This window comes from Oncorhynchus masou, chromosome 13 (genome assembly GCF_036934945.1).
Source record: "Oncorhynchus masou masou isolate Uvic2021 chromosome 13, UVic_Omas_1.1, whole genome shotgun sequence".
NCBI classification, from domain to species: domain Eukaryota; kingdom Metazoa; phylum Chordata; class Actinopteri; order Salmoniformes; family Salmonidae; genus Oncorhynchus; species Oncorhynchus masou.
The window spans coordinates 54,317,331-54,340,271 of NC_088224.1; the positions used below are offsets into that span (position 1 = coordinate 54,317,331).

General features: G+C 41.9%; 1 protein-coding gene across 1 annotated transcript in view; it reads right to left on the reverse strand.

The window, feature by feature from the left end:
* LOC135553353 (uncharacterized) overlaps positions 1 to 22,941 on the reverse strand; it is a 24,581-nt gene continuing 1,640 nt past the window's right edge. Inside the window, exons 2-14 of the mRNA XM_064985504.1 lie at positions 12,964 to 13,017; positions 9,951 to 9,974; positions 9,755 to 9,796; positions 9,572 to 9,646; positions 9,425 to 9,467; positions 9,257 to 9,306; positions 8,987 to 9,033; positions 7,039 to 7,063; positions 4,335 to 4,370; positions 1,659 to 1,694; positions 1,057 to 1,151; positions 836 to 867; positions 1 to 153 (exon numbers count right to left, since the gene is read on the reverse strand). Of these exons, the coding sequence (XP_064841576.1) occupies positions 81 to 153; positions 836 to 867; positions 1,057 to 1,151; positions 1,659 to 1,694; positions 4,335 to 4,370; positions 7,039 to 7,063; positions 8,987 to 9,033; positions 9,257 to 9,306; positions 9,425 to 9,467; positions 9,572 to 9,646; positions 9,755 to 9,796; positions 9,951 to 9,974; positions 12,964 to 13,012 (627 nt within the window). The 5' untranslated portion in view covers positions 13,013 to 13,017 and the 3' untranslated portion in view covers positions 1 to 80. The remainder of the gene's footprint in view (positions 154 to 835; positions 868 to 1,056; positions 1,152 to 1,658; positions 1,695 to 4,334; positions 4,371 to 7,038; positions 7,064 to 8,986; positions 9,034 to 9,256; positions 9,307 to 9,424; positions 9,468 to 9,571; positions 9,647 to 9,754; positions 9,797 to 9,950; positions 9,975 to 12,963; positions 13,018 to 22,941) is intronic.

Sequence of the window (22,941 nt, forward strand, 5' to 3'; positions counted from 1 at the left end):
TTAATTTTCAATTTACTTTGTATTAAACACAGGGCAGCGACAGTGGATCTACAGTTTATCAATACAAAAGGAACGCAGTCTCACACAATACAGTCAACAACATACAAGTGCCCAGCCGTCCTACGGTAGGTGAACCTCTTCAATCGTTCATTGCTGGAACACACATAGCAGAAGGGCAGGACATTAACAATAGAATTCACAGAATATTCTGTTGTTAAAAAATAGTGACTTGTAAAATAGTGACCGTTACAAATGCCATTTATATATTCCTCCCTTCAGGTGTAGTAGATAAATGTAACATAGTCAACTATGTGATTTTGGTGTGAATGTGAATGAAAGCCTAAATTACTCATACTATTATGTCTAGTAATATGTACAACTGATTCATTAGAACTATGTACATTGTGGGCCATCATTCATCCTTCATGAATAATCTCTCATTCTTCCAGTACCCAAGAAACAAGAAAGTGTTCAGGCAGAAATTATTAAGAGCTGCCACAACTGGTGTTGAACTGGAAAAACTTGGCCCAAACCGAGTGAGATTGGATGGCATTCATTAACGGCCTACGCTCCTTATAGGAGTGCTTCAGTCAAGTAAGTCTTCCAGACCCTTTACTCTAATGTCTCAAAATGCAAACCAGCAGATGCCACTTATTAAATACTGCTTCATAACTGCTTTCCCCCCGAGAGCAACTTGCTCAATGGGTCACTGTGGTATCAACAACACCACATTTTCATTTCTTGACCAATGACGGATGGATGTGGACTGCCTCTCATTCAAGATGTAGCCTGTATCTCATCTTTGTATTCCATTGTCTGATATCAGGACACTCACCCGGGGCTTTCCACACTGGCGGATTTTGTTGCCTAGGGGATGAGAGAGAAAGACAATCAGCGAGTACTGATGATACAGTCTATTACAGCACTCCCCATTCCCCTAATAGACAGCAAGGCAATAGAGAACACTATCATTAAATTGGTTTAAAATGGGGTTGTTAGATGTCAGTCAGGTTGGAGAGTGCACACGCGCGCACACACACACACACGCACACGCACAGTCTGGTCTGGGGACTCACTGGCCAGCAGGAGAACAGACAGGATCATGATGACAGCAACAAAGGTCAGACCTCCAATACGAAGAGTCTGGTAGTCTACAACACAGAGGACACATCCATCATAAGTTCACCTATGGCAACATCTCTATCTATTTGTCTGTCTCTCTCTCTCTTTCTCTCTCTGTCTCTGTTCTTGTCACTGTCTCTGTCTCTCGCTCTCTCAATTTCAATTCAATTTAAGAGAGTTATTGGCATGGGAAACTTGTTTACATTGCCAAAGCAAGTGAAATAGACAAGAAACAAAACAGGTTTTACAGTAAACTCACGAAAAGTTCCAAAAAAAGGTCATATTATGTGCAAATAGTTAAAGTACAAAAGGGAAAATAAATAAAATATATGGTTTGTATTTACAATGGTGTTTGTTCTTCACAAAATGCACTTTTTTTGTGGCAACAGCTCTCGCTCTCTCGCTCTCTCGCTCTCTCGCTCTCTCGCTCTCTCGCTCTCTAGCTCACTCACTCTCTCCTTGCCATTAGGCGTTATCAAATTACCAAATGACTTTCTGTCAGATAATCCTTGCAGTACCATTTTGTTTTCTCTTACCATACACAAATTCTGCATCAGGGTCGTACTCGGGAGCTGAGGAGAGAGCAGAGAACACGAGGTAAGTTCCAAGAGGATATACACACTCTACCGGCCGACACACACATAGGGGTGACAGAAATAGAGGAGACAAAGAAACATACTGTTTTCCCATGTGAGGGGTAGACTCATAAAGAAGTGGTCCCCTCTGATCCTCTACCTACATGGATCTGGGTAAGCGTCAATGGCTGCCTACGCAGGAGGCTCCTGTCTATGTTTATGGTTGTGGATTTCCCGTGCGCCCGATTTCAAATGCCATATGCAGTTTAAAGATCCCCATGCAATGTACATACACAAACATACACCATATTGTCTAATATACAGTACCATGGTTTTCAGCCAATCAGCATCCAGGGCTCGAATGTCCCGGTTTCTAATAATACATGACTGGCTCAAAAGTAAGCCTGACCCACAGGAAGTCAATGTAAATCTCCCAGAGCAGGTCATGCCAATATGTTTCGATGATCCATGGTACCTGGTTTGTTTGACCGCTCCATAGATAAGGAGCAGGCTAACATGTTGTGTCTCACTATGTCAACGGGAAGTAGTGGCGACTGAGAGTGGTTTGCTTGACTACGTGAAGGTGCTTTGGGATTTGTACTGTATATCTCGCAGTGCACCGCGAAGCTAGCTAGCTCGTGTCGGTCTCTATAGCTGTTAGTAAACATTGATTTGCTATGCTATGTACAGGGCCTTGCGAAAGTATTCGGCCCCCTTGAACTTTGCGACCTTTTGCCACATTTCAGGCTTCAGACATAAAGATATAAAACTGTATTTTTTTTGTGAAGAATCAACAACAAGTGGGACACAATCATGAAGTGGAACGACATTTATTGGATATTTCAAACTTTTTTAACAAATCAAAAACTGAAAAATTGGGCGTGCAAAATTATTCAGCCCCCTTAAGGTAATACTTTGTAGCGCCACCTTTTGCTGCAATTACAGCTGTAAGTCACTTGGGGTATGTCTCTATCAGTTTTGCACATCGAGAGACTGACATTTTTTCCCATTCCTCCTTGCAAAACAGCTCGAGCTCAGTGAGGTTGGATGGAGAGCATTTGTGAACAGCAGTTTTCAGTTCTTTCCACAGATTCTCGATTGGATTCAGGTCTGGACTTTGACTTGGCCATTCTAACACCTGGTTATGTTTATTTTTGAACCATTCCATTGTAGATTTTGCTTTATGTTTTGGATCATTGTCTTGTTGGAAGACAAATCTCCGTCCCAGTCTCAGGTCTTTTGCAGACTCCATCAGGTTTTCTTCCAGAATGGTCCTGTATATGGCTCCATCCATCTTCCCATCAATTTTAACCATCTTCCCTGTCCCTGCTGAAGAAAAGCAGGCCCAAACCATGATGCTGCCACCACCATGTTTGACAGTGGGGATGTTGTGTTCAGGGTGATGAGCGGTGTTGCTTTTAAGCCAAACATAACGTTTTGCATTGTTGCCAAAAAGTTCAATTTTGGTTTCATCTGACCAGAGCACCTTCTTCCACATGTTTGGTGTGTCTCCCAGGTGGCTTGTGGCAAACTTTAAACGACACTTTTTATGGATATCTTTAAGAAATGGCTTTCTTCTTGCCACTCTTCCATAAAGGCCAGATTTGTGCAATATACGACTGATTGTTGTCCTATGGACAGTCTCCCACCTCAGCTGTAGATCTCTGCAGTTCATCCAGAGTGATCATGGGCCTCTTGGCTGCATCTCTGATCAGTCTTCTCCTTGTACGAGCTGAAAGTTTAGAGGGACGGCCAGGTCTTGGTAGATTTGCAGTGGTCTGATACTCCTTCCATTTCAATATTATCGCTTGCACAGTGCTCCTTGGGATGTTTAAAGCTTGGGAAATCTTTTTGTATCCAAATCCGGCTTTAAACTTCTTCACAACAGTATCTCGGACCTGCCTGGTGTGTTCCTTGTTCTTCATGATGCTCTCTGCGCTTTTAACGGATCTCTGAGACTATCACAGTGCAGGTGCATTTATACGGAGACTTGATTACACACAGGTGGATTGTATTTATCATCATTAGTCATTTAGGTCAACATTGGATCATTCAGAGATCCTCACTGAACTTCTGGAGGGAGTTTGCTGCACTGAAAGTAAAGGGGCTGAATAATTTTGCACGCCCAATTTTTCAGTTTTTAAAATGTTAAAAAAGTTTGAAATATCCAATAAATGTCGTTCAAATTCATGATTGTGTCCCACTTGTTGTTGATTCTTCACAAAAAAATACAGTTTTATATCTTTATGTTTGAAGCCTGAAATGTGGCAAAAGGTCGCAAAGTTCAAGGGGGCCGAATACTTTCTCAAGGCACTGTAGCTAGAGCAACGAGCTAGCACATGGTTCCCTGTGGCTTTCTGCCTATTACCTGACTGGCTAATGATGTACATGAAACATGATCAGGCCACAGGTTGTGCCTCTTGCCTGATAAACCCACAGTATAAGAGAACTGGGACTAGAGGGGACACCTATGTGCATGATCTCCATTAAAAAAAAAATATATATATATAGCATAAATTAAATGTATTATGGTCAATCACCATGAACTAGAATATGACATAGTGAGTCAAAACATTAAACCTCTGGGCAAAAAAACAAGCTATTTGTGTCTATGACCGGTAGCAGTGTAAAACGTACCTCCAGCGGTGGACATGATGGCCGGTCTGTGAGTGTCTGTTCGGATGAAGGAAATGAGTAAGAGATATACAAAAGCTGCATCCGTGTCTACAATAACATTTGTTGGATCCCTAGTCATTCATTTTAGTATGGCATGCTTTTTGGTTTGACACCGGCATTGCTGACAGGGCAAAAGTGGTGAAAATGTAACATATTTTAGCTTGTTTAGTTAGCAAATAATTTATCTCAGTAGCACTACCAATGAAAACAGGCATTCTGTTAGTTCTGAAAGCCATTGTCGCGCGTGGTTATGGATTCAGACAGATTACATTTCAATAATCTGTTTTTAATAAATCTGAGGAATGGTTTTTAATGTTTTTATCCAGTTTTTATGAACGTCCGTTGACAGGATAAGGAACATTAGATGTCCAAACAAATTGCTTTAGCTGGTTCTTAATCTTCATGTATCTGACTAATTCCTAGAGACGGTAGTAGAGATATTGATTTACACATGCACGCACAAACACACACACACACACAACTCTGTTCTGTTCTTTTGATCTAAATCTCTATGCCTTTAATCATTAATAGCATGGATTGTGAGATTAAAACGTCCCTGAGTCAATTTTGTTCGGTTAGTCTCACGTGTGTGTAAGTACGAGTTGTGAAAGTGTATTTGCGTGTGTGTAGACATACAGTACCAGTCAAAAGGTTTGGACACACCCACTCATTCAAGGTTTTTATTTTTATTTGTACTATTTTCTACATTATAGAATAATAGTGAAGACATTAAAACGATGAAATAACACATGGAATCATGTAGTACTCTGCTTTTCCTTCACTCTGCCGTCCAACTCATCCCAAACCATCTCAATTGGGTTGAGGTCTGCTGATTGCAGAGGCCAGGTCATATAACCCTTACACAGCCTGGAGGTGTGTTTTGGGTCATTGTCCTGTTTAAAAACAAACGATAGTCCCACTAAGCGCAAACCAGATGGGATGGTGTATCGCTGCAGAATGCTGTGGTAGCCATGCTGTTTCAGCGTGCCTTGAATTCTAAATAAATCACGGACAGTGTCATCATCAAAGCACCCCCACAATATCATACCTCCTTCTCCACGCTTCACCTACTCTGCGTCCAAAAACCTCACATTTGGACTCGTCAAACCAAAGGACAGATTTCCACCGCTCAAATGTCCATTGCTCATGTTTCTTGGCTCAAGCAAGTCTCTTCTGCTTTTTGATGTCCTTTGGGGTGGCAGGGTAGCCTAGTGGTAAGAGCATTGGACTAGTAACCGGAAGGTTGCAAGTTCAACCCCCTGAGCTGACACAGTTAACCCACTGTTCCTAGGCCATCATTGAAAATAAGAATTTGTTCTTAACTGACTTGCCTAGATAAATAAATAAATAGTAGTGGTTTCTTTGCGGCAATTTGACCCTGAAGGCCTGATTCACGCAGTCTCCTCTGAACAGTTGATGTTGAGATGTCTGTTACTTGAACTCTGTGAAGCATATATTTGGGTTGCCATCTGAGGTGCAGTTAACTCTAATGAATCCTCTGCAGCAGAGGTAGCTCTGGGTCTTCCTTTCCTGTCGTGGTCCTCATGAGGGACAGTTTCATCATAGCGCTTTATGGTTTTTGAAGCACTTGAAGAAATGTTCAAAGTTCTTGACATTTTATGGATTGACTGACCTTCGTGTCTTAAAGTAGTGATGTACTGTCATTTATCTTTGCTTATTTGAGCTGTTCTTTCCATAATATGGACCTGGTCTTTTACCAAATAGGCTATCTTCTGTATACCACCCCTACCTTATCACAACACAACTGATTGACTCAAACACATTAACACAGATTAACTTTTAACAAGGCACACCTGTTAACTGAAATGCATTCCAGGTGACTACCTCATGAAGTTGGTTGAGAGAATTGGTTTAACACTTTTTTGGTTACTACATGATTCCATATGTGTTATTTCATCATTTTGATGTCTTCACTATTATTCAACAATGTAGAAAATAGTACAAAAATAAACAATAACCCTGGAATGAGTTGGTGTGTCCAAACATTGACTGGCACTGTATGTATTTCAGTATTCTGTGTGTGATCTTTCAATGCATGGGTGACATACTTTAGCACATAAAGTTATTTATTGCCTAAATGTCAGCTTAATTCATGAACCTTGACACCCACCTACAACCACCCTCTAAATATGAGACAAGAATGCTTCTGCTTTAACTCCAAGTAAAATGTACTCGATATGGAATTATTATAATTTTCGTTCAAGGGCTCGTAAGCAAGCATTTCACGGTCAAGTTCACACCCGTTGTATTCGGTGCATGTGACAAGTCAAATTATATGTGAGAAAGTCAACATCAATAAAGGCTTATTGCTCGTTCGATAATATTATTCAATGTAATTATAGACCAGTAGAGTTTTCCCTTTCACTGATCAATATGTATAGAAGAGTAACACACCATGTTATTGATATTATAAAGATTGGGGATCAAAATCTGATGCTTTATGAAAAGCTGGTCCTTTCCTCAACTGCACCGTGTTTCCCAAACTATACATGATTCGCTGGCTGCGGTTTCCTTATGAGTTGCTTGAGTTAAGTAAGCACTAATTCAACAACGTTCACCCGACGAGTGCCCCTATTACGTATTTGAAGTACCAACAGTCGATCAATCTCTAGTCATAGGTTCGGTAGAACCAGGTTGGACTCACCTGTGGTGCTGGAGGGCTCCTCTGGCTGTGTGAGATCCTCTCAGGTGTGTCTCTCTGTCTGTCTCTGCAGTCAGCTGCACTCCAGTCACCTCCTGCCCCATCAACCCCATTCCCTCCCCCATAATTCAGCCTGCCCGGCTTGCCCTGCCCCCAATCAGCCAATCATTTACATGGCCTATAAAACTTGAGATCCGATAAATAGTGTGAGATGGTAACCTTTGGAATCATTTGAAGTGCAGTGTTCACATTACTGTGACTAACCTAGGAGGAAAGGCATGCCATTTTGTACCTTACCTTTGAAGTAGCACTCACACAACCTTGAGTGACTTTGAGTTCGGGAATTGGCAGGTTCATTTCATTGCCATTGTGTTGTAGTTCTTGGTTGTGTGACTTTGTAGCTTACCACAATTATGACCAAAAATCACAGGTGAGCAGTGGTTGGTGGCTACTTTTCTCCATATAAGTCAACCAAACAAGTAAACCACAACATAACATTACAATTAAAACTGCATAAATTAACAAATAAGTGAAGGTTATTGGTGAGAGACACTTTATTTCTATGCTACAAGCACAAAATGCAGCTATTACAATACAACCTCATGCACAGAACGAACAGAGTTAGTTACTTATATTCGTGACAGTGTTTTTTTTGTTTGTTGTTGTAACAATGATACTCCGCATGAGACTCCATATATCGTACTGCCTAACAAGCTTTACCTGACATCTGATACAGAGCAAATTATATTTTCCTTTTGTTTTCTTCCACCTAATTTGGCGTCTAAAACTATGACTCACTTAGCATCGACACACACTCTCGATCACTCACACACAGGCCCGCTCTCTCATTAACTAAATGCATAACCAATCATACAATACAAAACAGCGAAACGCCATTGGTTCAGAGACTGATTTTGCAGTCAGCTACTGTTGCTTCCCAAATAAACGATAGAGGACACAGATTTGCGGCACTGGTGTGGGAACCGGCCAATCCTAGCCTGCCTCTGAAGGCGGTATCGCCCCGGCTCAGCCAATGGCAGAGGAGGAGACTAGATTGGACGTTTTTTTTCTTCTAGGACAAGGCAGTGTTACAGCTGATGTAGGAGCTCACTTTACTACAGTAAGTACTGTTGGTGAGCTCCTAGTTAACTCCGATGCATTCTTGTGCTTGGTCAGCAAACTGTGGCAGTTGGATTCTCGTGTGTAAGGCGCAACACAGTCAAAAACACACAACCTCTCAGACACACACACATACACACACACCCCCCAAACTCATGTACCCACACAGGCACACATATATTTCAATATATATAGCTATAACTGTGTATAGACTATTTATACTAATATATATGCATGTATACATAGTATAGAATCTACTACTACTACTGAAAAACAGCATCGAGGACAATTGTTACAAGTGTGATGGTGATAACAGCAACAACAAAAATATAGCAAACAGTAACCTCTAGAATCTAAAGACGATAGAAACACAGAATTTAAGCTAAACACAAACAAGAAGAACATTTCTTGACAAATCTCTTACTTATTAAGAACTGGGGTAAAGACGAACTGTAAAAAGGTGTCACTGGCTAAGACAACAAACTGGAGACAGAGTGTCGCAGAAAGGCACAGGTACACACGAGATCACTGAGACACATACACGGGCACAGAGCACGGAACAATAGGTTAGAGGTCTATTTACATCTGCATTATCCCCCCACCCCCGTCTACACACTCCTATCCTCTACCCAGTGGTCGCACAGTATTCATTTTGCATCATCTTCATTCTTCATTATCATCTTCGTTCATCATCATTATTTTTCCCCAGCATCATCACCTTTGTTGCCGTCGTCATCGTCGTCATGGTTGTTGTGTTGGTCGTTAGGTAGTGGTTCAGTGGCAGATGTGGTTGATTCGGTCAGGTGGGGGTCAGTCTGGTTGGGCTGACTCAGTTCTCAGCCTTAGCTTCAGGCTCAGGCTCTGGCTCTGGCTCCTTAGCTATGATTGGATAGAAGAGGAGGAATCAAGGAAACTCACATGACTTCATGAAAAGCCAGTGAGGCTGGGGTAGTCATTTCAAACAGTGGCCGTAACATGTGGGGGAACCTAGGCATCGACTACAAAAAATCACTCCCAAAGTTTGACCTCGACCATGGATTGGTGTCAAGGGTGTTCTAAGGGGTGTGTGTGAGGGGTGAGTGGGGAGTGACAGTTCTCTCACCCTTGGACACGATCAGAGTCTCTGCCGTAGCCTCTTCGTCTCCAGGGGCCCTGCAACAGAACCAAGGGGACAGATGTTGGTTGTCATGGTGACCAGAGACAGAGAACACAGCCCCATAACAACAGAGCAGAAATGTAATCGACCAATCAGGCACAAATGCTGACTTACTTGGGCTTCTTCTCCTGATTGGAACTGCAGCGACATTTTCGGCCTAGAACCGACAACAAATCATCATCCCGATCTTAAAATCAACAATCGAAGGCCCATAAAGTACATGTGCTGTGTAGTTAGACTTACTGAAGTATGACGACTTACTGAGGATGAGGAGGATGCCCAGCGCGAAGAGTACCACGCCAAAGACCAGTCCACAGATCCGCAGGCTATGATAGTCTACACAGAGACACAGACGTCTACTTAAGAAAGTCTTCTCTCTTGGCTATCGGAACACTGTCAGTTGATGGGAAGAGCATCAAGATGCACTAACAGTGGTCTACTTACCATAGACAAATGGGTCCACCTCTTTCTTCTCCTTTTTACCATCTGAAAAGACAGGCACAGGGAAAGGCAAGGCAATGAGATACTAGCCATATCGCACATCTAACAATCATGGCAGTTTTCAATGCTGTACATACCAAAGAGTATAACGGGGCTGGGGTTAACATGGCTAAACACATTGTACACACAAGTTACTCACCCTCTACACTTGGGTCTGCTACTGCTGAGAGAGAGAGAGAGAGAGACTTATTAATGTCACTGAGGGAGATTATGTCAGGATGCTTTATTGTTAGCCATCAGGGATCCTCTGGGAGGAGAAGAGACACTGTCTGGTACCAATGACCATGACAGCCTTTAGTTGGGGAAGAGTGATCGCATTGGGGCAGAGTTCAGGTCAGATGAAGTGGGGAACAACAGATATCACTAAGGTTCTGTCTAGCAACAGAGATGCATTGGCTGTTCAGATGTGGAGGAAACAGCATAGGAGAAGGGTTAAATATCAGTGCTTGTGTGAATATGTGTTCGTCGATTCAGCTGTTCGATCCTTTGGGAAGAATAAACTTGGTTGAAGTGTTCACAGTGTCCGTCAAGTTCTTACTCTGATAATTAGAACCCAACACTTAGAACATACAGTGCATTTGGAAAGTATTCAGACCCCTTGACTTTTTCCACATTTTGTTACATTACAGCCTTATTCTAAAATGGATTACACAAATGTTTTCCCTCATCAATCTACACACAATACCCCATAATGACAGCAAAAACAGGTTTTCAGAAAAAAACATACCTTGTTTACAGAAGGATTCAGACCTTTTGCTATGAGACTCGAAATTGAGCTCTGGTGCATTCTTTTTCCATTGATCATCCTTGAGATGTTTCTACACCTTAATTGGAGTCCACCTGTGGTAAACTCAATTGATTGGATGTGTTTCGAATGGTCCCACAGTTGTCAGAGCAAAAACCAAGCCATGAGGTTGAAGGAATTGTCCGTAGAGCTCCGAGACAGGATTGTCTTGATGCACAGATCTGGAGAGGGGTACCAAAAACATTCTGCAGCATTGAAGGTCCTCAAGAACACAGGCCTCCATCATTCTTAAAAGGAAGAATTTTGGAACCACCAAGACTCTTCCTAGAGCTGGCCGCCCGGCCAAACTGAGCAATCGAGGAGAAGGGCCTTGGTCAGGGAGCTGACCAAGAACCCAATGGTCACTCTGACAGAGCTCCAGAGTTTGTGGAGATGGGAGAACCTTCCAGAAGGACAACCATCTCTGAAGCACTCTACCAATCAAAAGGCACATGCCAGCCTGCTTGGAGTTTACCAAAAGGCACCTAAAGGACTCTCAGACCATGAGAAAAAAGATTCTCTGGTCTGATGACACCAAGATTGAACACTTTGGCCTGGATGCCAAGCGTCATGTCTGGAGAAACCTGGCACCCACCCTACGGTGAAGCATTGTGGTGGCAGCATCATGCTGTGGGGATGTTTTTCAGCGGCAAGGACTGGGAGACTAGTCGGGATCAAGGGAAAGATGAACAGATCAAAGTACAGCAAGATCCTTGATGACAACCTGCTCCAGAGCACTCAGGACTTCAGACTGGGGTGAAGGTTCACCTTCCAACAAGACAATGACAAGTCTCTGAATATCTCGATGCTGCCAAAGCTGTAATCGCTGCCAAAGGTGCTTCAACAAAGTACTGAGTAAAGGGTCTGAATACTTATGTAAATGTAATATTTCCGTTTGTAATTTTTAATACATTTGCGATAGTGTGTGTAGATTGTTGAGAAAAACAAAACAATTTAATGCATTTTCGAATAAGGCTGTAGCGTTAGAAGTCAAGGGGTCTGAATACTTTCTGAATGCACTGTAATTCAGAATTCTTATTGGCTCATATTTGAACGACAGTATGTCACATCAGAGCTTGGATAGGTCTCTTGACAGGTTGCAGTATTCACATCCAGTTGTGCAATGGCACTGGCCTTGTGGATTATTAGTTGAATGGATCGTCTCAGTTATCTCCCGTCCTCCTCCTCCCCTACTCTATTCTTCCAACCCTCACTCACTGTGTCAATTAATTTCCTAAATTCCCATCAGCAAACACTGTTCGGCCCATTGCACAAACCCCAGACCTTCTTTCTGCTCCACTCCCCCATTGTGTGTGTGTGTGTGTGTGGACATGTTTAACTATTCTTGTGGGGACCAAGCGAAACAACATTTGACCAACTGGGGATGTTTTGTTAGTCCCCACAAGGTCAAATGCTATTTTCTAGGGGGTTTAGGGTTAAGGTTGGAATTAGTGTTTGGGTTAGAATTACATTAAGTGTTAGGAGTTTAGGGTTCGGGTTAAGGTTAGGTTTTTGGGTTAAGGTTAGGGTTAAGGTTAGGGTAAGGGTAAGACTACAGGCTAGGGTGAGGTTTAGGGATTACGGAAAATAGAATTTTGAATGGGACTGAATTGTGTGTCGCCAGAAGGTTAGTTGTACACGACTGTGTGTGTGTGTGTGTGTGTGTGTGTGCACTCAGCATGTGTATTCATATCAGCAGACAGAGAGTCACACAGCATGGGGAGTGTGTGTGTGTATGAAAAACACTGAATTATAGTGGGAGGGAGATTGATAGAGAGAAATGTACATCTGGAGATGGAGAAAGGGAAGAGGGAAAAGGAGAGATGTTTAATCTGGAGACAAAAGAAGAAAGGGAGAGAGAAAGAGAAACCAGAACAGAATGAACTGAAGAGAGGTGGGAAAACACCAAAGCGATAGAATGTGGAAGGTTAGTCTGATTGACAGACGAGAAAGAGTGAGAGGCAAACAGTATGGATAACACCAGACTTCTATAGAAGAATACATAACATGGATGGCTCAGCTGCTCTCTCAACTGATGTATAGAACCTATGATCTGCAGCAGAGTTAAACAGTTCTTGTATGTGTGTCATGGCCTAAATATACTTGTGATATACAGTATGTTACATTATACTTGGGATATACATAACACACACACACACACACACACACACACACTGTACTACGCATGCAAAGGAAGGAAGCCTCAGGCTCCAGAATAAGTCAATCCACTCATGTTCAGTCAAAACCCCATGCCTGCCATGTCATGCCACGGCCCTCCCCTGTGTCTCCTGCCTCCCTGTGGATATTGTGGTCGTCGTGCTGGTGTTAGTGGTGTTGGTAGTGGCTGAGGGGAGGAGGGGGCACTTACCAGCCACATACACCAGGAGTGAAAAGAGGAAGAACATAATAGTTTCCATGGTAACTGCAGAAAGAGAGAGAGAGAGGTGTTAGTGGGTAACATGCCACACACATACACACCAAGACACACATGTTCACACAGACAAATACAGTAGGTAACATTAGAAATTACTCCAAATGGGTGCTCTGCAGAGGAATGTTTTATTTATATTGGCGTGAAACATCCACTGGTAGATAGATAACGACATTAATCAGGCAGCTGTGATACCTGCAGAAAGAGTGATAAAAAAATGAATGGATCAATACCAATCAAGTGTCTCATTTTCAGTTGCATTCTCAAAGCAGTACTACACAGACATCTTGATGGGAATAGAAACTAGATGTAAAAGTTGCCAAGCTGCCGGAGAAATTAGAGTAATGGGTTGAAGATGAGATAATTACAGACAAATGACAGGTTACAATACTACAGTAGATTACTTGGATTCAGGCTTTTCATGGAAAGAAATTTGCCCTCGAGGCAAAAGAGATGACAACAATCCCTCCATTGCTTCTCCTCTATTCTCCTCTCCCAGATTGAGTCTCTCTATCCATCTATCTCCTCCAAGTTATGTGCCCCACTTCCCATGGAGCAAATCCTTTACTGATACCAAAATGCAGATTGTAGGGGAGAGAATACATTTGGCTAGAGAGGACCTAAGTCATTAGCATAGTCGCTTAGCACCACAGTCCAGATGCTGTTTGTGTGCTGTGAAAGAATACCATGTTATTGTTTGAGGAGAGTGCACAGTTATGAACTTGAAAATGTATTAATAAACCAATCAGGCAAATTTGGGCAGTCTTGATACATCATTTTGAACGGAAATACAATGGTTCATTGGATCAGGCTAAAACTTGGCACATGCACTGCTTCCATCTAATGGCCAAAATCTAAATTGTGCCTAACCTGGAATAGTACATTATGGCCTTTCTCTTGCATTTCAAAGACGATGAAAAGAAAATGCATGTTTCTTTTCTTTGTGTTGTTTTCTTTTACCAGATCTAATGTGTTATATTCTCCTACATTAATTTCACATTTCTACAAACTTCAAAGTGTTTCCTTTCAAATGGTATCAATAATATGCATTTCCATGCTTCAGGTCCTGAGCTACAAGCAGTTAGATTTGTCAATATGTCATTTTAGGTGAACATAAAAAAAGGGACCGATCCTTAAGGATAAGAGGTGTGACCTTGCCCTTGAAACAGCTCTCGTTGGCGAGCCCAGCCTCATGGCCACACGTTGAAGTTTCTTAGGATGAATCTTGTTCAGGAGGCAGGTAATTTTCTCGATGATAGGGCACCTGATAGTAATTGAGCAACAAATGGCCTAATTGAACTGGGAGAGTGGCCTCACAGCACACATTATGTTGTCATGTTGAATCCAGGCAAATATTCACAGAGATACACATTTTACACGTCATTCGTGGCATTAAGAACATTGCATGTAAAAGCCAAACGGACCTCTCAGTCTAGCACAGAACGTCTCTGTACACAATTATGTGGATGAATTTCTGTCTGTAAACTAGCTGCATGTTTTACCTGGTTGCATGTTATCACTATTCTACCCGGTAACAGTATGTCTGCTTAATATGCCTGCTGTTGTCTATATCCAGACAGGTTCTGGGTTATGACTTGGACAATAGCACTCAACCGCCAGTCACTATGGAGCAGACATAAGTGGGTTGTTATGTCTGACTCTGTGATGTTGCGTCTACTCCCACCACCCTCCCCAGCTGCACTAAATAGGACAGTGTTGTACTCACGACCCTCTCATTCAGTCAGTCACCGCCCATCCCGACCCTATAGCCCTGGGCTATTCATTAGCAGGAGATACACAGGCAGGGAGGACGTCTACAGTGGTGGATGACGTTGTGTTGTGAAGGCTAATAGACATCTACAGATGTGGCCAGAGGTCTTCTGGGAGAGAGGAAAGGGTTCATCTGCGTGGCGATTGAGTCTTAACAGCTGCTGCAACCTCAATAAAGACGATCCTGACACCGTTGAAGCTCCGCTCTGTGACTTTTGGCCGTGAACGTTACATCCCCTCGTTGTTCAATACAGCATTCTTATCCTCTTCCTTATTCAATCATCATATCCTGTCCTTTTTACCCATCTGGTATATATATAGAGAGAGAGCGTTATAGAGGGATGGATGGATAGATGGAGGTGTAGAGATATAAAGACAGAGAGGAAGAGGAGCCCACTTAGAACTCTTACACATAGCTACCTTGTTAATGGTACTGATAGCTCATTAACACAGCGACGGTAAGTGACACCTTGGATGACCTCTATGGGGACTTCTACTAGTCCACACTACAGTGCATTCACAAAGTATTCAGACCCCTTTGACTTTTTTTTCACGTTTTGTTATGGCCTTAATATAAAATTGATGAATTTAGTTTTTTTTCTTTCAATCGACACACAATACCCCAAAATGACAAATCAAAACAGGTTTTGTTTTGCAAATTAAAACTTCTTGGTGACAGAGGGGCAGTATTGAGTAGCTTGGATGAATAAGGTGCCCAGACTAAACTGCCTGCTACTCTGTCCCAGATGCTAATATATGCATATTATTAGTAGTATTGGATAGAAAACACTCTGAAGTTTCTAAAACTGTTTTAATGATGTCTGTGAGAATAACAGCACTCATATGGCAGGCAAAAACCTGAGACAAATCCAACCAGGAAGTGGGAAATCTGAGGTTTGTAGTTTCATTAAAGTGATTGCCTATCCAATATGCTGTGTCTTTGGGGCCAGATTGCACTTCCCAAGGCTTCCAGCAGATCTTTGGAAAGGTGTTTGAGGCTTCTATTGTAGAAGGGGATCGAAATAAGAGCTGTTTCAACAAGTGGACTAGGCTGTGGCCAATCAGTTGTTTACTGCGCGGTCACGCGGGCGCGCCGTTCCTTCTTTTTCATCTGTAATGAATACGCTATTGTCCGGTTGGGATATTATTGAAGATTTATTATAAAAAGACCCCAAGGATTGATTGTAAACATTGTTTGACATGTTTCTACAAACTGTAATGGAACTCTTTTGACTTTGTGTGAATTTTGTGCTCGGGCATTGTGCCTTTGGAATAGTGAACTAAACACGCGAACAAAACGGAGGTATTTGGACATAAATATGGACGTAATCGAACAAAACAAACATTTCATGTGGAAGTGGGAGTCCTGGGAGTGCATTCCGATGAAGATCAGCGAAGGTAAGTGAAGATTTATAATGCTATTTATGACTTTTGTTGACTCCACAACTTGGCGGGTAACTGTATGGCTTGCTTTTGTGGCTGAATTCTGTTCTCAGATTATTGAATATAGTGCTTTTGAAGTAAAGCATTTGTCAAATCTGACACAGTGGTTGCATTAAGAACAAGTTTATCTTTAATTCTATGTAAAACATGTATCATTCATCAAAGTTTACGATGAGTATTTCTGTTATTTGATGTGGCTCTCTGCAATTTCTCCGGATGTTTTGGAGGCATTTCTGAACATGGCGCCAATGTAACCTGAGGTTTTTGGATATAAATATGAACTTGATCGAGCAAAACATACATGTATTGTGTAACATTGAGTCATGGAGGTGTCATCTGATGAAGATCGTCAAAGGTTAGTGATTAATTTGATCTATATTTCTGCTTTTTGTGACACCTCTCTTTGGTTGGAAAATGGCTGAATGCTTTCTTTGACTAGTTGCTGACCTAACATAATGATATGTTCTACTTTCGTCGAAAAGTCTTTTTGAAATCGGACACTGTGGTTGGATTAACGAGAAGTGTATCTTTAAAATGGTGTAAAATACTTGTATTGTTGAGGAATTTTAATTACTAGATTTCTGTTGTTTTGAATTTGGCGCCCTGCACTTTCACTGGCTGTTGGCGAGGTGGGACACCAGCGTCCCGAACGATCCCAGAGAGGTTAATAAATATTTAAAAAAACTGAAATAACATTTACATAACTATTCAAACCCTTTACTCAATACTTTGTTGAAGCACCTTTGGCAGCGATTAAAGCCTCAAGCCTTATTGGGTATAATGCTACAAGCATGGCACACCTGTATTTGGGGAGTTACTCCCATTATTTTCTGCAGATCCTCTCAAGCTCTGTCAGGTTGCATGGGAAGCATCGCTACACAGGTCTCTCCAAAGATGTTCGATCTGGTTCAAGTCTGGGCTCCTGCTGGGCCACTCAAGGACATTCAGAGACTTGTCCCAAAGCCACTCCTGCATTGTCTTGGCTGTGTGCCTAGGGTCTTTGCCTAATTTTAAAAAATTATAATAATTGTCCTGTTGGAAGGTGAACCTTCACCCCCAGTCTGAGGTCTTGAGCGCTCTGGAGGAGGTTTTCATCAATGATCTCTCTGTACTTTGCTCTGTTCATCTTTGCCTTGATTACAGTCCCTGTCGCTGAAAAACATCCCCACAGCATGATGCTGCCACCACCATGCTTCACCGTAGGGATGGTGACAGGTTTCCTCCAGACGTGACGCTTGGCATTCAGGCCAAAGAGTTCAATCTTGGTTTCATCAGACCAGAGAATCTTGTTTCTCATGGTCTGAGAGTCTTTTTTGTTTGTTTTATTTAAAAATATTTTATTGGACGTATAAAGAAATACAAAATACAAATTGAACAGATACATCCTTTTACCCCTATACGTATTTAACCCCCCCCTTAACAACAAAAGCAGTATACATACAAAAAATAAAATGCATTTGCAAATGGAAATCATATGTAAATATGCACACAAGTACACATACACAAAAATATAAAATATCACAACATACTATCCCTTCCTTCCCACACCCTCCCGTATCCCGTTGGCCAAAAATCTTACTCCTGATCAATAAAAGGCAACTGTTCAAAAAAGGAAATTAAAGGCTGCCATTTCAAGAAAAAATTACCAGTAGATCATCTCAGAGTGTATTACATGTTTTCTAAGTGTAGAAAAGACATTCGATCTTTTAACCAGGATGATGCAGTGGGAGGTTTGAAGGATATCCAGTTAAGTAAGATCTGCCGGCGGGCTATAAGGGAGGCAAACGCTACAACGTCATCTTCACTTTTAATGAGACTATGCAACAAAGATGGAACTCCAAATATAGCTATTAGAGGACAAGGCTGCAGGTCAATATCTAGAATTGTAGTATTTAGTATTAAAAAAGTATGACCAATACTCAGACAGCTTAGAACACGAATAACACGGGTGTGGTCTGCCAGAGTGAATGAACATCTTTCACGTGTCATTCGTGTCTAGGAGGAATTAATTTACAAAGTTTTTCTTTGGTGTAGTGAATTCTCTGCAAGACTTTGAACTGAATTAAACTTAATCGAGCACACGAGGATGTGCAGTTAACCCGAAGTGCCTCCTCCCACCAGTCATCTGCAAGGTCAAGTTCACCACCCCAGTCTGTCTTGATTTTGTTTATTGGAGAGGGTTTAGAAGTTCTCCCACTTAAAAAGATGAGAGAGGCCTGTAATTTTCATCATAGGTACACTTCAACTATGACAGACAAAATGAGAAAAAAAATATCCAGAAAATCACATTGTAGGAATTTTAATGAATTTATTTGCAAATTATGGTGGAAAATAAGTATTTGGTCACCTACAAACAAGCAAGATTTCTGGCTCTCACAGACCTGTAACTTCTTCTTTAAGAGGCTCCTCTGTCCTCCACTCGTTACCTGTATTAATGGCACCTGTTTGAACTTGTTATCAGTATAAAAGACACCTGTCCACAACCTCAAACAGTCACATTCCAAACTCCACTATGGCCAAGACCAAAGAGCTGTCAAAGGACAGCAGAAACATAATTGTAGACCTGCACCAGGCTGGGAAGACTGAATCTGCAATAGGTAAGCAGCTTGGTTTGAAGAAATCAACTGTGCGAGCAATTATTAGGAAATGGAAGACATACAAGACCACTGATAATCTCCCTCGATCTGGGGCTCCACGCAAGGTAGGCATTGAAATACATCCACAGGTACACCTCCAATTGACTCAAATGATGTCAATTAGCCTATCAGAAGCTTCTAAAACCATGACATAATTTTCTGGAATATTCCAAACTATTTAAAGGCACAGTCAATTTAGTGCATGTAAACTTCTGACCCACTGGAATTGTGATACAGTGAAATAAGTTAAATAATCTGTCTACAAAAAATTGTTGGGAAAATTACTTGTGACATGCACAAAGTATATGTCCTAACTGACTTGCCAAAACTATACTTTGTTAACAAGAAATCTGTGGAGTGGTTGAAAAAACGAGTTTTAATGACTCCAACCTAAGTGTATGTAAACTTCCAACTTCAACTGTATATCTGTATATATATGTTCTCTCTAAATTAGCATTGTTTCACAATTCAAGGTAAAATACACTGCATTTAAAAGAGTCAGCAAAAATCTAATGAATTCAGGGCTTTTAAAATTATACTTACATGCTGACTAGACCGGGCGCACACTTGCCTCAGCATGCACATGTTGATTTTGTCGATCCACATGAGACACGATCAGTACACACAAAACAAAATATAAACCAACTATATTAATTTGGGGACAGGTTGAAAAGCATTAAACATTTATGATATTTTAACTAGCTAGCCTGCTGTTGCTAGGTAATTTGTCCTGGGATATAAACATTGGGTTGTTATTTTACCTGAAATGCACAAGGTCCTCTACTCTGACAATTAATCTACAGATAAAAGGGTAAATTGAGTAATCTCTCCTCCTTCAGTCTTCTTCTTTGGACTTTATATGGTGGTTGGAAAACAACTAACGTGCATTACCACCACCAACTGGACTGGAGTGTGGACCTCAGTTTCAATCACCCACATAGGTAAAACCAATGAGGAGATGGGAGAGGCAGGACTTGCAGCGCGGTAAGCATCACAAATAAAACCAAATTATATTTTAGTGCCTGGCTACGCAGACGCTAGTTGACTAACATGTGTAAATGTATTTGGCAATGCTCTGTGCATGTAACGCGAGCAGTGTGGTCAACATGTTAGGCTCCATTTACCAGAATCAATGTTCATTGATACTCCTATTTCAGTAGTCTGCTCTGCGTGCAATTTGAGGAGTTGAGACATAAAAAGGGTCTCATTAGAAAGGTTTATCTTCTCCTATATTACAGTAAAATATTGTCTCAATGTGTTTGGGTGTCCATATGACCGGTTCTGTTGGACCAAACCTCAAATGCAAATAATGATTTGAAACTGCTCGTCAGAGAGGAAGAAGTAATCTCTCATCTTCGTTGGTGTGAGTAGCAAGGGGAGGGGCTTAGTGTACATTGGAAGGTGCACACAACACAGAAGGTGAAAAGGAGATAAGACCAAAAAAGACAAGATGAGGACAAGCGGACTTAAAAACTCATACATATATATTTTTAATTACGTGATTCTTGCGATACAGGCATTTGGAATTGCGCTAAAGCATGAATTACAATTAATTGAATTAATTCTATAGATCGCCTAACCCTAACTGACAGAGTGAGGATTGAACGGCTGTCTACCATCTAACAACCAGGACCAGTGGGCAAGAAACACAATGTCAATAGTCTGAAATTCCACACAGTGGAAAAGTGCAATGCAACCAGTTCAACCTCTCAGATCAGAGGTTGCCAAGTTGGTCGTATCTCTCCAAATCCCGTGGGAAAGCTGCTGTTGGGGAGTGGCACTGCTAGCCAGGCCAGTGCTAGTGACAGACCCTCAAGTTCACCTCCCTCGCTAGAAATGAGAAGTGCCACCCGCTGCACTGGCCTCTATGACTCTCCTTAAACCACGTTTATCACCCCGTTGTTTTGTCGGTGCCGGTGTTTTCCGTCCCATGGTGCTGCCAGCACTTCCCTTTGTCTGGGGGGGAAGGGCAGGCAGAAAATGAGGTAGAAGCAGTGGTACCCTCTGTAGAAGCAACAAACCCGGGGACGGAGCTATGACTCAAGCCCAAGACATGAATTATGAATTAAGCATATGGGAGAAGACAGAAATAAACATCATAGTGGAAATGCTGTTGTGAGTTGTGGCCCATTGGTTTTCTTCCTTCTTGGTGTGAGTGTGAATCTTTTCACACCTGAACACTCACACCTTTGTTTGCGAGTGTCTAGGCCATGATCAAACCAACACCCTAAAAAGGGTTATACAGCTATCCCTATAGGAGAACCCTTTCTGGTCACAGATAGAACCCTTTTTGGTTCCAGGGAGAACTCTTTAGGGTTACATGTAGAACCCTCTGGGTTAAGGGTTCTATCTGGGACTCAAAAGGATTCTACACGAGGACCAAAACATTTTCTGTGTGTAGATATGGTTATGTGAAATGATATCTGGGAGTGTTGGGATCTGATCGGTGGAGCTTGTTTTCTCTCTTGATCTTACCCATTATGGATATTTCTGTGTCAATTTGACACCAACCTCCATCTCTCTGGGACACCCAGGCTCATGTAAAGGCTCCCATATCTAGGTGTTTAGGAGGTAGGTCAGGTGTTGATTGGCGTTTGGAGAGTGCAGAATGAGAATCTATTTACCCCATCACCCTGTCTCGCTGACCCTGAGAACAAAAACAGCAGCTATTACCTGTGACAAACCCCACTATTACTGACAATATGATTTTTAGAGTGCCTCTCTGCTGATGAAAGAGTCATGTAACTGAGGAAATAAAGGAAACGCCATCATAAAGTGCCTAAATAGGGTGGTGGGCTACCATGGCCCACTAGAACAGCTTCAATGCGCCTTGGTATAGATTCTACAAGTGTCCGGAACTCTAGGGATAAGACAACATTCTTCAACGATAAATTCCATAATTTGGTGTTTTGTTGATGGTGGTGGGAAATGCTGTCTCAGGAGCTGCTCCATCATCTCCCATAAGTGTTCAATTTGGTTGAGATCTGGTGACCGAGACAGCCACGGCATATGGATTACAGCGTTTTCATGCTCACGAAACCATTCAGTAATCACTCGTACCCTGTGGATGGGGGGGGGGGGGGCATTGTCATCCTATGGGGGCATAGCCATCATCATCCAGGAAGAGACCCCCCATCAGGATAGAAATGTTTCACCATAGGATGAAAGTGGTCCCGGAAATGGCTGTGTGTTTATTGATGTTTGCCTTGCGCTTCTAAGGGGTTGACAGGACCTAAATCATGCCGGGAAAAAGCACACTACACCATAACTGCCAGAACCCTCATTTGCTCAAGTGTTTCTTTTATTTTGGCAGTTACCTGTAGCTCTTCACAATGGAACTGCTTCTGATTAGCTCTCAGGTGTGTGTGTGTGTGTCTCATCTATCACTTTATTACAACTTGCTCAAACAGAACAAGCAAATCATGAATTAATACAAAATACAGGTCATCAAGGTCCTTTCTGGAGCAAGACTCATGCCTTAACATCTTTGCCATCATGATGATGGTACATCTCCATGACAACAAGACCTTGGACGTGCCTCCTGTCACGGTGCCGGGGTATTGCTATGGCAACTGTTTCCATCAGGTGACTCCTATTAGAAGTACCAAATACTGTCTGTGAGGAATGTGTGCCGAGGGGAGGGAGGTGGGCTGGAAATGGTAGCGTCAAGAAACACTAGTACGTGAGGAGAGGAGAAAGAGGTAGTGCACAGTGATGAGATTCAAAATGTTCATTCATGCGTGTTCACGCTGAACATAAACCTTTATACAACAGGGTCGTTCAACTAAAAGAGTGCCGTTTCATATTTTCAGTAGAAATTGTGCACCAATATTTAATTTGAAAAATCTATTATATTAAGTGCGCTTTAATTAATACAGACCACACGGAAAATTCTATAAATCTGTTCCTTGGTGCACCTTCTGACTTCTAGGGAGATTTTAACCCACTTAACTCTAAAATTTCTCCAAGTCTTCCCCATCATTGTAAAGCCCTAGTTGTTTTGTTGCTTTGACAAAGTCATTTCTGAAGATTATAATTTACTTAATGTGATTGGATGGATCACTAA